Raw genomic sequence first — 13,411 nt, forward strand, 5'->3', positions numbered from 1 at the left:
GTACTATAATTTCAGACATGTGCTACCACCCCTGGATCAATTATTAACTCTTATTATTGCCTCTGTGAGGAAACAGATTGGGAGGTTGGTGGATGGCCCTGTGCTCAAGGAGGGAGCAGAACCGACTTCACCCTGCGCTTCCCTGAGTGGCCACCAGGGGGGGACGCGGGAGGCCGGGCCCAGGCCTGGGCTGGGTTGGATGCTCTGGTCCCACGTAGCCGTCCAGGAGCGCGCGAGGCCCGGCTCGCTGCGCTGGGGCCGTGTGGCCGCCGGGGGGCGCGCGAGGCCGGGGCCCGGGCCGGGTCGGGGGCGCCGCGCCCGCCCAGTCCCGCCCCACCCCGCCCGCCCTCCCAGCGGACCGCGCCCGCTGCCCGCGCTCGCTCCGCACTGCGCTCCCCGCGCTCCTGACGCCCGCCAGGCCCGGCCGCGCCGCGCCCGACCGCGATCCCCGCCGCCGCCTGCGCCGCGACCCCGTGAGTGCTCCGCGCCCCGTCCCGGGACCCCTGCTCCCCAAGCCACAACAGTGCTCCCCAAACCCAGCGGCCCCCAGCTCCTCGGCCCCTCCAGGCCCCCCCTCCCCGCCCCTCGTATACCCCCTCTCCCCACCCCCGTATGCCCCCCTCTCCCCCACCCCCCGTATACCCCCTTCTCCCCCACCCCCCGTATGCTCTCCTCTCCCCCATTCCCCATGTGCCCCCCTCTCCCCACCCCCGTGTTCCCCCCTCTCCCCACCCCCGTATACCTCCCTCTCCCCCACCCCCCGTATGCCCTCCTCTCCCCCATTCCCCATGTGCCCCCCTCTCCCCACCCCTCGTATACCCCCCTCTCCCCCACCCCCCATATGCCCCCCTCTCCCCCATTCCCCATGTGCCCCCCTCTCCCCACCCCCGTGTGCCCCCCTCTCCCCACCCTTTGTATACCTCCCTCTCCCCCACCCCCGTATGCCCCCCTCTCCCCACCCCCGTGTGCCCCCTCTCCCCCATCCCCATGTGCTGGCCTGCTCTTCCCCTGTCCCTGGCTCTCAGCAGTGTCTTGCTAAAGAGTTTGCAAAGATGCCTGCGAAGAGCCAGGCGTGCGAGACAGGTCGATGGGAAAGAAATAAAAAGCCAGTTTGCAGCGTTTTCTTGAGGATCCCTAAAATTATAAGCATGGAGATGAGGGAGGGAGAGAGAAACACAGCGATGATGAGTAAAAGGAGCTACACAGGCTGAACAGCAGAGATAGATGGTAGGTAGATAGATGTTAGACAGATACACATAGATGATAAGATAATAAGAATGATGTCCAGACCAACAATCAGATAGATAGATCAGATAGACGATAGGAGACTGACTGGCCGGGCACTGGTGCTCAACACCAGTAATCCTATCTACTCAGGAAGCTAAGATCCAAGGATCCAGGTTCAAAGCCAGCCCAGGTAGGAAAGACTCTGATTCTCTTATCTCCAATAAACCACCAGAAAAAGCTGTAAGTGGCACTGTGGCTTAAGTGGTAAAGCGCTAATCTTGAGCAAAAGGGAGCTCAGGGACAGTGCCCAGGCCCAGAGTTCAAGCCCCACGACCGACCAAAAAAGAAAAGAAAAAAAAAAAGAGACTGACAGGTGATAATATAGATAGATGACGAGAGACAAATGGATATAGAGATAGATAGATAGATAGATAGATAGATAGATAGATAGATAGATCTGACACAGAGGTGCTGGGAAGGTGGCTCAGAGGTAGAGTGTTTGTCTTGCATGTATGAGGCCCTGGGTTCAATTCCTCAGCACCACATAAGCAGAAAAAGCCGGAAGTGGTGCTATGGCTCAAGTGGCACAGCACTAGCCTTGAACTGAAGAGCTGAGGGACAGCGCCCAGGCCCAGAGTTCAGGCCCCAGGACAGACCAAAAAAAAAAAAATCTGACAGATAAGACAGATGATAGACCTACATTAGGTCTGAGGGAAGTAGGACTGTAATAGAGATAGAGTGTAGCAGGGCTGTAGTAGTGTTGTAATGGTGCTATAGTAGGGCTGTAGTAGTGTTGTAATGGTTCTGTAATAGAGCTGTATTAGAGCTGTAGTAGGGCTGTAATAGGGCTGTAGAGATCCTACTTTGGTGGTGGTGCTCCCCGCTCCTGGGTGGCGATGGGCCCTCTCCCTGACTGGTTCTGAGGATGGGTGTCCAGCTTAGCAATCTTGGGCGAGCGACTTTTTCTGTGTTTTCTTCTCAGTGTTACCAACAGTTCCTTGCCAGGAGAGCTGAACTGGTGTCTGCTTTACAGTGATGATTAACATTGCATTTGCCTGTCTTGATAATATCTGATGATCTCAGCACCCACAGCCTCTCACACCCCTGGCCCTTTGCACATTTTGCCACGCTGACGTCTCTGTCCTTACTGAAGCTCCCCAAAAGTCAGCCGTGCTTGGACCTTTTTTTTTTTTCTGGTTGAATGTGGGACTTGAACTCTGGGCCTGGGTGCTGTCCCTCAGCTCTTCAGTTCAAGGGGAGCGCGCTACTGATTGAGCCACAGCACCACTTCCAGTTTTCTAGTGGTTTATTGAAGATGAGAGTCTCACAGATTCTCCTGCCCCAGTTGGCTTTGAATTGCGATCCTCAAACCTCAGCCTCCTGAGTAGCTAGGATTACAGGCCTGAGCCACTGCCTAAGGTTGTGCAAGCATTGTTAACTATTTAGTGCCCAGGTCCCCCGCTGGGGGTGTGGTGGGAGCCATTGGTCTCTGTGTTCATTTCTGGGCCCGCAGCTTGTGAAGTAGGGAATGGATAGATTGCAGTGAGAATTGATCCATGGCAGGAATAGATGGACTGGGGAGATGTGTGTGTGTGTGTGTGTGTGTGTCTGTCTGTCTGTCTGTCTGTCTGCGTTCCTTCCAGAAGGCTCCCTCTCACCCACACTTACCCTCCTCCAGATTCCCCTTCTTTTTTTGGGGGGGGGGTCCTGTCATGGGGCCTGAACTCTGGGCCTGGGCACTGTCCCTCAGCTCTTCGGCTCAAGGCTAGCGCTTGAGCCACAGTGCCACTTCCGGCTTTTTTTCTGCTTATGTGGTGCTGAGTATCGAACCCAGGGCCTCATGCATGCAAGCAAGCACTCTACCACTGAGCCACCTTCCCAGCCCCAGATTCCCCTTCTTGAGCCATACCCTAGATGGACCTGTCCCTTCCCATCCACTTCATCTCCCTCCCTCCCATTCTGCCCCCCACTCATGTCCTCTCCTCCCACAGACAGCCATCCAGTGGTCTACCATGTTCAGCTGGCTGAAACGGGGCGGGGCCCGCGGCCAGCAGCCCGAGGCGATCCGCACGGTGACCTCGGCCCTCAAGGAGTTGTACAGGACCAAGCTGCTGCCCCTGGAGGAGCAGTACCGCTTCGGGGCTTTCCACTCGCCTGCCCTCGAGGATGCCGACTTCGACGGCAAGCCCATGGTGCTGGTGGCCGGCCAGTACAGCACGGGCAAAACCAGCTTCATCCAGTACCTGCTGGAGCAAGAGGTGCCTGGCTCCCGAGTGGGGCCCGAACCCACCACCGATTGCTTCGTGGCTGTGATGCATGGGGAGACGGAGGGCACCGTGCCCGGCAACGCCCTGGTGGTAGACCCGGACAAGCCCTTCCGGAAGCTCAACCCCTTTGGGAACACCTTCCTCAACAGGTGTGGTTGGCCGCCAATGAGGAGGGGTACCCTGGCACCCCAACTCTGCCTCTCTCCCATGCGGTGCCAGCTCCCCCCTCTGTCTGCCTGGTTCTTCTTCCTCCTCTTCTGCTGTCAGCCAGGTTGCTGGGCACACTCAGAGAAGTGACTGACCATCTCTGTGCCTCTCCTGCTCCTCTGAGACATCCAAGGGATGGCTTCCGCCGCGGGCTCTGGCTTCGCTTCATTTCACATAGTCTGATTTTTGTTGTTGTTTGTTTGTTTGTGAGACACGTCCTTGCTGAGTAGTCCGGCTGTCCGGCCTCCACCTCCTCTGAGTTGCTGGGATTACAGGCGTGCACCACCATGCCCTGCTGGAACTGTGCTTTTTTTTTTTTTTTTAATGGATCCATTTTCTCTTCCTGACTGTCCATCTCTCCAGCTCCTCGGGTTCTCTGCACCTTCTCTCTCCTGCTCCCCTCCCCCCTTCCTGCACTCACCCCTCACCTTGCTGCTCCCCAGGTTCATGTGCGCCCAGCTCCCCAACCAGGTCCTGGAGAGCATAAGTATCATCGACACCCCCGGCATTCTGTCAGGCGCCAAACAGAGAGTGAGCCGCGGTGAGTGAAGGCCTAGCCCAGGGTCTGAGGGAGGAGGCTGGGGCCTGGACCCCTGGGTCTGAGGGAGGAGGCTGAGGCTTAGACCCCTGGATCTGAGGGAGGAGGCTGGTGCCTGGACCCCTGGGTCTGAGGATGGATGCCAGGTCTGAAGACAAAGACCAGGTCTGAGGGAGGAGGCTGGGGCCTGGACCCCTGGGCTGAGTCTGAGGGAGGAAGCTGAGGCCTGGACCCCTGGGTTTGAGGATGGATGCCAGGTCTGAAGGCAAAGACCAGGTTTGAGGGAGGAGGCTGGTGCCTAGACCTCTGGGTCTGAGGGAGGAGGCTGAGGCTTGGACCCCTGGATCTGAGGGAGGAGGCTGGGGCTTGGACCCCTGGATCTGAGGGAGGAGGCTGGTGCCTGGTGGGTCTGAGGGAGGAGGCTGGGGCTTGGACCCTGGGTCTGAGGATGGATGCCAGGTCTGAAGGCAAAGACCAGGTTTGAGGGAGGAGGCTGGTGCCTAGACCTCTGGGTCTGAGGGAGGAGGCTGAGGCTTGGACCCCTGGATCTGAGGGAGGAGGCTGGGGCTTGGACCCCTGGATCTGAGGGAGGAGGCTGGTGCCTGGTGGGTCTGAGGGAGGAGGCTGGGGCTTGGACCCTGGGTCTGAGGATGGATGCCAGGTCTGAAGGCAAAGACCAGGTCTGAGGGAGGAGGCTGGGGCCTGGAGCCCTGGGCTGGGTTTGAGGGAGGAAGCTGAGGCCTGGACCCCTGGGTCTAGGAGGCTGAGGCCTGGACCCCTGGGTTTGAGGATGGATGCCACATCTGAAGGCAAAGACCAGGTTTGAGGGAGGAGGCTGGGGCTTGGACTCCTGGGTCTGAGGGAGAGGGCTGAGGCCTAGATCCCAGGGTCTGAGGGAGGAGGCTGGGGCCTCCCCTGGTCCTGTCCCCTGGGCCAGGCAGGTTGAGCCCAGGAGGCTGGGATTCCCTGGGCTGGGGGAGGGAGGCCAGGCGGCACACGTGTGAGCGGGCCCAGGCCGCATGTCTGGGCGGGCCAAGGGTGGAAGGGGAGCCCAGGAAGAGACAGGGAGACCTCAGGGACAGGGACGGGCCCGGCTGTCAGCAGCCTGAGAGCAGAGCCAGCGCAGGGAGGCCTGGGCCTCGCCAGCTCCTGGCTCAGGCCTGGGCCACAGATGGGGCTGAGAGGGGCAGGAGGGGGGATCTGGATGGGGGCCAAGGCCCGGCCTGGAATTTATAAACAGCTGTGCAGGGGGAGGGGGGGGAATTCCAGAGGGAGCCAGCTCCACCCCTGCGGGGCCTGCCCTGACCCAGCTCTGCTGCCACCCTTCCCCTCCCGGCCTGGGGTTCTCCACCACCTGCCCCTTCTCACCCTCTGGCCGGGCCAACCCGGCCCCTTGCCTCAGCCCCTTGCCTCCCCCCCCATGCCCTGCCCCCAGCCTCAGGCTCCGCCCACAGGCTCCTTCTCAGTGTCTGTCCCGCCCCTTCCAGCCCTTGGCTGGCCCGCCCCTCCCTGGCCCCGCCCCTCCCTGGCCCCGCCCCTCCATAATCAGTTCTGCCTCCGCCTCTCACCATATGGCCCCGCCCCACGCATTTTAAAGTCTCTGGCCCCGCCCATCCGAGGCCATCTGGCCCCGCCCACCTCCCTGGAGTCAAACTGGAGCAAAGGAACAGGCGGTAGAGCAGAGGGGAGCTTGAGTCCGGCGGGATGCGGGCCCAGGGTAGTGGTGCCCCTGACACCCCCCACCCCCTCGCCGGGGGCAGCGGGAGGGAGGGCGGCAGAGGAAGAGCTCTGTGTGCGCGTGTCTGGCGTGTGGGATTGATTGTGTGTCTGCAGTGAACCTTCGTGAACTGAGAGTTCAAAGCCAGGCTGGCTATGTGGCCAGGCCCTGACTCAAAACACAGAATATGTACATAAAAAAAAAAAAAAAGCAAAACGAAATGATTTTCGAGGTGGCAGCTCTGGAGTTGGAACTGGGGGCTTTAGGCTTGCCAGGCAGGCGGGCTGGAACTCGGGCCACGCCCTCATTCGACCACGCCCACCCACAATGTGCGTCAGCGGGTGGCCACGCCCATTTCAGTCCCGCCCCTGCTTTGCTGTGTCCTTATTTTGTGGGCACCTCGAACCTCCTGATGTAAAATTTACAGATGTAAGTCCCCACTCCCAGCTTGAACATATGATTGGTGCTACTGGGATTTGAACTCAGGGTCTGTGCTCTGCCACTTGAGTCACGTCCCCAGGCCTTTTTGCTTTAATTTTTAAGGTTGGGTCTCACACAGACCTGGCCCGGCCTGACCCTGGTCCTCCTACTTCTACCTCCCAAGTAGCTGGGATTACACATAGGAATCACCACGTCTGCCTATTTATTATTATTTTGGGGCTTTTTTGAGACAGGGCATGTCACCCAGGCTGGGCTGGATCTCAGCTAAGCTCTGCCACTGTGGGCTTGTAACATTAGAGTAAGCCACCTCACCTCTCCTTGCTTGCTCCAGGGCTGGAGAGTGGGGTACAGTGGGCCTCCTAGCTCTTCAGAAGGGTTGTTAGTTACACCATGAAGCACACATAGTGTGGTTCAGCATATAGTAGGTGCTGTGAGCATGCTAACCAGGACTGTTTTTCTTGGCCCAGTATCTCCTAGTCTGTCCCCGCCACGTCTTCATTCCATGGCTGATTCAACCCCCTGCCCTCCTTCCCTCCCTGTCCCAGGAGACACTCTTTTCCAAATCCAGGCCCCTGTGTGTGTGTGTGTGTCTGTGTGCGTGCAAGCTGGGAACGTACAGGGAGGCCCAGCTGCCGTCCTTCCAGTGATCTGCCTTCCTCGCCACCACCTTGCCCCAACAATGCCCCAAGTCCCCCCATCCCTTCTGCTTCCTCCCAGGCAGAATTAGGCCTTCATCCTCTCACACCTGTTTCCTCATCTGGAAAATGAGGTAGCAGAGTTCCTGGCTGCTTGCTGGTGCCCAGCAGATTCAACAAGTCAGTCTATGTGGCTGGGGATGGGAGGAGTTTCAGGGGGTCCCCTCTTGTCATCTGCTTCCAGGAAGCCCTCCCTGCCCCTTCCCCAGGGTAGGTCAGTCTCCTGGGAACCCCGCCTCCCATTCCAGGCTGACCCCTCTGGAAATGTCTATGTACACCCCCCAAGGATTGCCGCCCTAGAAGCATGGGGGGGGTAGTTGTTCTTTTCATAGTTTTCTTTGTTTTTTTGTGTGATTTTTTTTTTCTTTTGCTAGTCATGGGACTTGAACTTGGATCCTGGGCAATATTCCTGAGCTTTTTCCCTTATAGTGCTCTACCACTTTGAGCCACAGCACCACTTCTGGTTTTCTAGTGGTTCATTGGAGATAAGAGTCTTGCAGATTTTCCTGCCCAGGTTGGCTTTGAACTGTGATCATCACATCTCAGCCTGCTGAGTAGCTAGGATTACAGGCATGAGCCACCAGCACCCAGCTCCTTTTCACAGTTTTCTTGAGGTCTTAATCCATCTTGCCCTGAAGCTGCCTCAGTTTCCAGTTCAGTGCCAAGCACTTTACCTGCATCCGCTCACTTGCACCCTTGAATGGCACCTGTGAGACAGGTCCTGTCCTCACCTCCAGAAGAGGACACAAATTCAGAGAGGCTAATTGACTTAACTAAAGGTCACACAGCTAATGGGGACAGAGCAGGATTCAAACCCAGGTCTTCTTGACTGTCAGATGGTAGAGTGAGGCCTCTCAGTCTCTGCTTTCCTGTGCTCTGCTAGTTGGTGAATGAGTTAGTGAATGGCCAGCCAAGGTGGGGAGAAGTGAATGAAGCTCATGGGTGGAGACAGGAATGAAGGAAGGAAGAAATGAGTGAGCACAGAGCCAGCACTTCCACTCTGTCTGTGTTGACTCCAGGATTTAAGGCAGAGCTTGAAGCAGAAAGGACTCAGGAAACAGATTGTAAAAAAAAGTGTCACAGGATTTGCTCCAGGAAAGTTAGAATGAACGTGTGACTTTAAATGAGCATCATTATTCCACAATACTGTGAATTTCCGGAAATTAAGTAATCACTTAATCACAATCAAAAAAAAAAAAAAAAAAAAAAGAACCTTGGGGAAGGGAGGGAGGGAGGGGATGGTAGGGAGAAAACAATGGAGGGGGTAACAATGTTCAAGAGGAAGTGTACTCATTACCCCACTCATGTAACTGTAACCCTCTGTATAGAATCTTTACAATAAAAAAATTAAAAAAAAAAAAGTGTCACAGGGGGAGGGGAACAGAAGAGTAGCATGGTGGCTCACTCCTATAATCCCAGCTACTCAGGAGGCTGAGTTATGGGGATGGTTGTTCAAAGCCAACCCAGGCAGGAAAGTCCTTGAGACTCATCTCCATTAACTACCAAAAAAAAAAAAAAATCTGGAAGTGGAGCTGTGGCTTAAGTGGTAGAGGACCAGCCTTGAATGAAAAAACCTCAGGGACAAACTGGACACCAGTGGCTCACACCTGTAATCCCAGCTACTCAGGAGACTGAGATCTGAGGCTCGAGGTTCAAAACCAGCTCAGCAGGAAAGTCCATGAAACTCTTTTTATTTTTCCTTTTCTTTTTTGTCAGTTGTGGGCTCTACCACTTGAGCCATAGTGCCATTTCCCCATGAGACTCTTAACTCCAACAAACTACCCAGAAAAAAAAAAAGCCAGACGTGTTGCTGTGCTGTGGCTCCTGTGGTAGAGCACTAGCCTTGAGCATAAAGAGGTTCAGGAACAGCACCTAGGCCCTGAGTTCAAGCCCCAGGACTGACATTAATAATGACAATCACAACAAACTAGTTAATCAAATTAAAGATGTGAACTGTGACCCTTTGCCAGGGAATCTGACTTGGGAGGGGGGGTCCTGGAGAGGGGCCCTGGTGACAGGGGCGTTTAGGGAGGGAGGGGTCAGGATACAGGGGAGGGGCTCCTTGAAATGCTTGGTAGTTATTGGGGCTTGCAAGCCACGCCCCCAAGTGTAGCCACGCCCCAAGCGACCATGCCCGTGCGGAGCCACGCCCCCAGTGGCGCTGTGGTATTTTACAGGCCAGTCCTGGGGCTTGAACTCTGTTCTGCTCCGCCCCAGGCTACGACTTCCCTGCCGTGCTGCGCTGGTTCGCTGAGCGCGTGGACCTCATCGTCCTGCTATTCGACGCGCACAAGCTGGAGATCTCGGATGAGTTCTCAGAGGCCATCGGTGCCCTGCGGGGCCATGAGGACAAGATCCGCGTGGTGCTCAACAAGGCCGACATGGTGGAGACGCAGCAGCTCATGCGCGTCTATGGCGCGCTCATGTGGGCCCTGGGCAAGGTGGTGGGCACGCCCGAGGTGCTGCGCGTCTACATCGGCTCCTTCTGGTCCCAGCCGCTCCTGGTGCCCGACAACCGGCGGCTCTTCGAGCTGGAGGAGCAGGATCTCTTCCGGGACATCCAGGGCCTACCGCGCCACGCAGCGCTGCGCAAGCTCAACGACCTGGTGAAGCGGGCCCGGCTGGTGCGGGTGAGCAGGCCGGGGCGACTCCCTCATCCCCCCCAAACGCAGGGCCTCACTGTGTCTCCCCCAACTGGTGTCCTTCCCTTACTCCATCCCTTCTTCTCTTCCCTCATCTCTCACTCTTTGCCCGTCGTTCTCCATTTTGCTACCCAGGGTCTACCCCAGGACCTTTGCACTTGCCATTTACTTTCTCAGCATTCTCTTGCTCCCTGGCTATTCCCGATTTATTCCAAATCTCTAAAGGAAGGTCTTCCTCTGCCTTCTTTTATTATTTCAGTCAGTGTGTGGGCTAGTACTGCAGCTTGAACTCAGGGCCTGGGCACTAGCCTTTAACTTTTCTGATCAAAGCTGGTGTACTACCACTTGTGCCACAGCTCCACTTCCTGGTTTTGAGGCTTCACTGGAGATAAGAGGCTCTTGGATTTTGCTGTCCAGGCTGGCTTTGAGCCCTGATCCTTAGATCTCAGCTTTGTGAGTAGCTAGGGTGACCGGCACACACCTTTTGATGCATTTGTAATTCCTCCTTTTCACGGTGGTAGTTTTCTCCAGTGTCCTCATTGCCTGGTCATGGGTCAGCCTGGTCAGCCATACATCACGACTGGTCAGCTCATACTTAAGCCACACAGACCCGGGGTTTTGGAGTCCTTCAAGCCTGTGCTCCCAGCAGCTGGGACAGAATTGCTCTGCAAATATTTACAGGAGGGATCTCACTAGAAAAGCTGGCACTTAACAAAGTCTCCTCTGTGCCCAGGCCCCCGCTGGGTAGCCCTGGGGACGTGGAACCCAGAGCAATTCTACTGTACCCCAGGTTCCATTCCAAGATGAGGACAGGACAGCGCGGTGGGTCAGGGGCTAGGTCGGGTCCTCTGGCCCTGGGGAAATCAGGGAGGGTGCTTGGAAGAGAACACACGAGGGAAACTGACAGAGGACACGGTGTCAGACAGTCTAGGGCTGGGGGGGGGGGACGGTGGTAGGAGTCAGGCCCTGGGACCTTGTGCAAAAAACTACAGAGAGGAGGGAGAGAGAGACAGGGAGAGAAGGAAGGAGAGAGAGGGAGAGCGAGGCATTGCTTACAGGCCTTGTTGTAAGAACGATTTTGGAGGCCAAATTCAACATTTCCACGGGAGGCCGCCAGGGTGGAGGTGGGGCAGGAAGCCAGGAGGCCTAGAAGGTTCCAGGGGGAGCGGTGTTGGTCCAGGAGCTTGCTTACAGGGGTGACTCAGAGCCGCACCCCGCTGCAGGAATCCCCCCTACGATGCGGCGGGGGGGGGGGCTCCCTCGCAAGCCCAGGCCTCAGGGGTCCTCTTTCTCTCCTTTGCCCAGGCCTGGGGGTTCCCCTATCCCTGTCCTGCCCAGGCCTCCGGTCCTCCCCCTCTTCTCTTCCCTGTCCAGTGCCTGTCCTGTCTTTATCCCCCTAGGTCCCCTGGGGAAGTAGAGGCCCGAGCTGCAGCCCCAGGCACCGGGACACCTGGAGCCCCCGCCAGGCAGGAGGCGGCTCCGGAAACCGGGACAAACCCCGGAGCCCGCCCCGCGCCCTCACGCCCGCCCCGGGCCGCCCACGAGCCTTATCTCTTCCCGACACCTTCCCCCACTTCCTCCCTGGAAAAGCCATCAGCGCCCTCCCGCCTGCTTTCCCCATGACCACGCCCCCAGTTCCTATTGGCCCGTTACGAGGCCCCGCCCACCACACCGGGACACACCCCGTTCATTGGCTTCTCTGGCCACACCCTCCCGCAGGTTTGTCCTGCAGGTTCAGCCCCCCGGGGTCCCTCAGAGCAATCAAGACTCGGGAGGGCAGAATTCAGGGTCAGCTGTGACCAAACTTATTCCCGCCCCAGTCACCACAACACACCTCGCAAGGAGGATTCAGCCACACTTAGTCGGTCCCTAACCCTTTACCATCCTCCATGCTTTGCAACGGGACTGGGTGATGACTTAACTTCGTGCCTCAGTTTCCCCACCCATGCAGGGCAAGTGTGACTGACTCCACTGGCTTTACTCAGTGGTGGAGGTCATTAAATGAAGGCTTATAGGATTATTTCTTTCCTTTCTTTCTTTCTTTTTCTTTCTCTTTCTCCTTCTTTCCTTCCTTCCTTTCTTTAATCAGTCGTGGGACTTGAACTCTGGGCCTGGGCACTGTCCCTCAGCTCTTCAGCTCAAGCCTAGTGCTCTACCACTTGAGCCACAGCACCACTTCCGATTTTCTGGTTCATTGGAGATAGAGTCTCACGGACTTTTCCTGCCCGGGCTGGCTTTGAACTGTGATCATCAGATCTCAGGCTCCTGAGTAGCTAAGATTACAGGCATGAGCCACCAGTACCCAGCTAAGTATTCTAGGATTTTGTGGTATTTGCTGCCAAGCTTTCAGGTGGGTCTGATTCTAAAGGAGTCCAAGTGCCCCCTAACTCCAGACAGAACCTATACCTGGCCAGGCCCCAGGCGCTATAGCTAAGAAACGTCTCTTTTTCTCTAAAATAATATTTTACTGGGAAACAAGACATTTAAAAATGACTCAATCCAAAGGGAGCTCAGTGAAGGGACTGTTTTACGAGGAGGGAGCAGGGAATGGGTGAACTGAGGGGGGGTTCTAGTGTCAGGGTGTTCAGGCAGAGAACAATGCACCAAGGCCCTGGGGCCACCAGGAACCTGCTTGTTGGAACAGGAGCCCCGTGTGGCAGGCGGAGGGTGGAGGAGGTGATTCAGAATGAGCCGGGGCTGCCAACATGTTTAACATTCTAAACCTATGATGCTTTCAAAAATATCTTTAACAGCTGTTTTGATTGAACTCTTAAGAGGATCTCAAGGGAAAGCATTCATGCTCTGTCAAAGGTGCTTCCTCCTTCCCCACCTCTCTAGCCCTCAGATTCTGTGCTAAGTAACAACTCTCTAAGTACTTTCTCATGTACTTCTTTCCAAACAAGTTCTTTTTTGGGGTGTGGGAGGGAGTGGGGGACAGGGCTGGATCCTATATTGCTTGCCCAGCACATCCAAAGCCTTCCAGTCATTTACAGGACCTTTGCACGTGCTAGGCAAGCGCTCTACCACTGAGCCCCCCATCTGTAAGTCTGATTCTATTTTCTTTTTATGAGCGTGCGTAATCACTGAGCTTCCTGTACAGAGTGGCCAGCATTCATTTGGATGAGAGCAGAATAATTCATTTAGTGAGATTGTAGCTCAGAGGTTCCTAAGTTCAGGGGTTTAGCCCACCAGTGTTTCCTGAGAGCCTGCTGTGCCAGGGCTGGGAACAGAGGAAACCCACAAGGTCCCAGGGCCCCCCTGGGGCTCATATTCTGATGGCGAGACCCTTAAGTACAAAAGCCGATAAAAACAATGAGTTAAGGTAAACTGCGAGGAAGATAAAGGTGAAGCTATAAAATACTAGATCTATGGTAGCAGTCAGGGCATTTATTTTGTGGAGATGAAGTAGCCAACTGCAGGGAGATCAGGATAGAGTTCCAAGCAGAGCAAGGGGTACAGGCAAAGGCCCTGGGGTAGGGGAAAGGTTAGCGTGCTGGAGGTTAGCCAAGGAAATCTGGCAAGGAAAGATGGGGCGGGAGATGCAGGGTAAAGTTGCAGGAGGTAAATCCTGTGGGCAGTAGTGTGGAAATCCCAGCACTCTAGAAGCTGAGGTTAGGAGGGTTGAGAGTCCCAAGCTAGTGTGTGCTACACAGCAGGTGTAGTGGTGCATCTCTGTA

General features: G+C 56.2%; 1 protein-coding gene across 1 annotated transcript in view; it reads left to right on the forward strand.

Annotated features, from left to right (window-relative positions):
- Positions 1 to 385: 385 nt before the first annotated feature.
- Positions 386 to 13,411, forward strand: part of LOC138814522 (EH domain-containing protein 2) — a 17,269-nt gene continuing 4,243 nt past the window's right edge. The window contains exons 1-4 of the mRNA XM_070003462.1: positions 386 to 473; positions 3,219 to 3,643; positions 4,145 to 4,242; positions 9,310 to 9,722. Of these exons, the coding sequence (XP_069859563.1) occupies positions 3,240 to 3,643; positions 4,145 to 4,242; positions 9,310 to 9,722 (915 nt within the window). The 5' untranslated portion in view covers positions 386 to 473; positions 3,219 to 3,239. The remainder of the gene's footprint in view (positions 474 to 3,218; positions 3,644 to 4,144; positions 4,243 to 9,309; positions 9,723 to 13,411) is intronic.

This window comes from Dipodomys merriami, unplaced genomic scaffold (genome assembly GCF_024711535.1).
Source record: "Dipodomys merriami isolate MVZ:Mamm:240054 unplaced genomic scaffold, mDipMer1.0.p SCAF_106, whole genome shotgun sequence".
NCBI classification, from domain to species: domain Eukaryota; kingdom Metazoa; phylum Chordata; class Mammalia; order Rodentia; family Heteromyidae; genus Dipodomys; species Dipodomys merriami.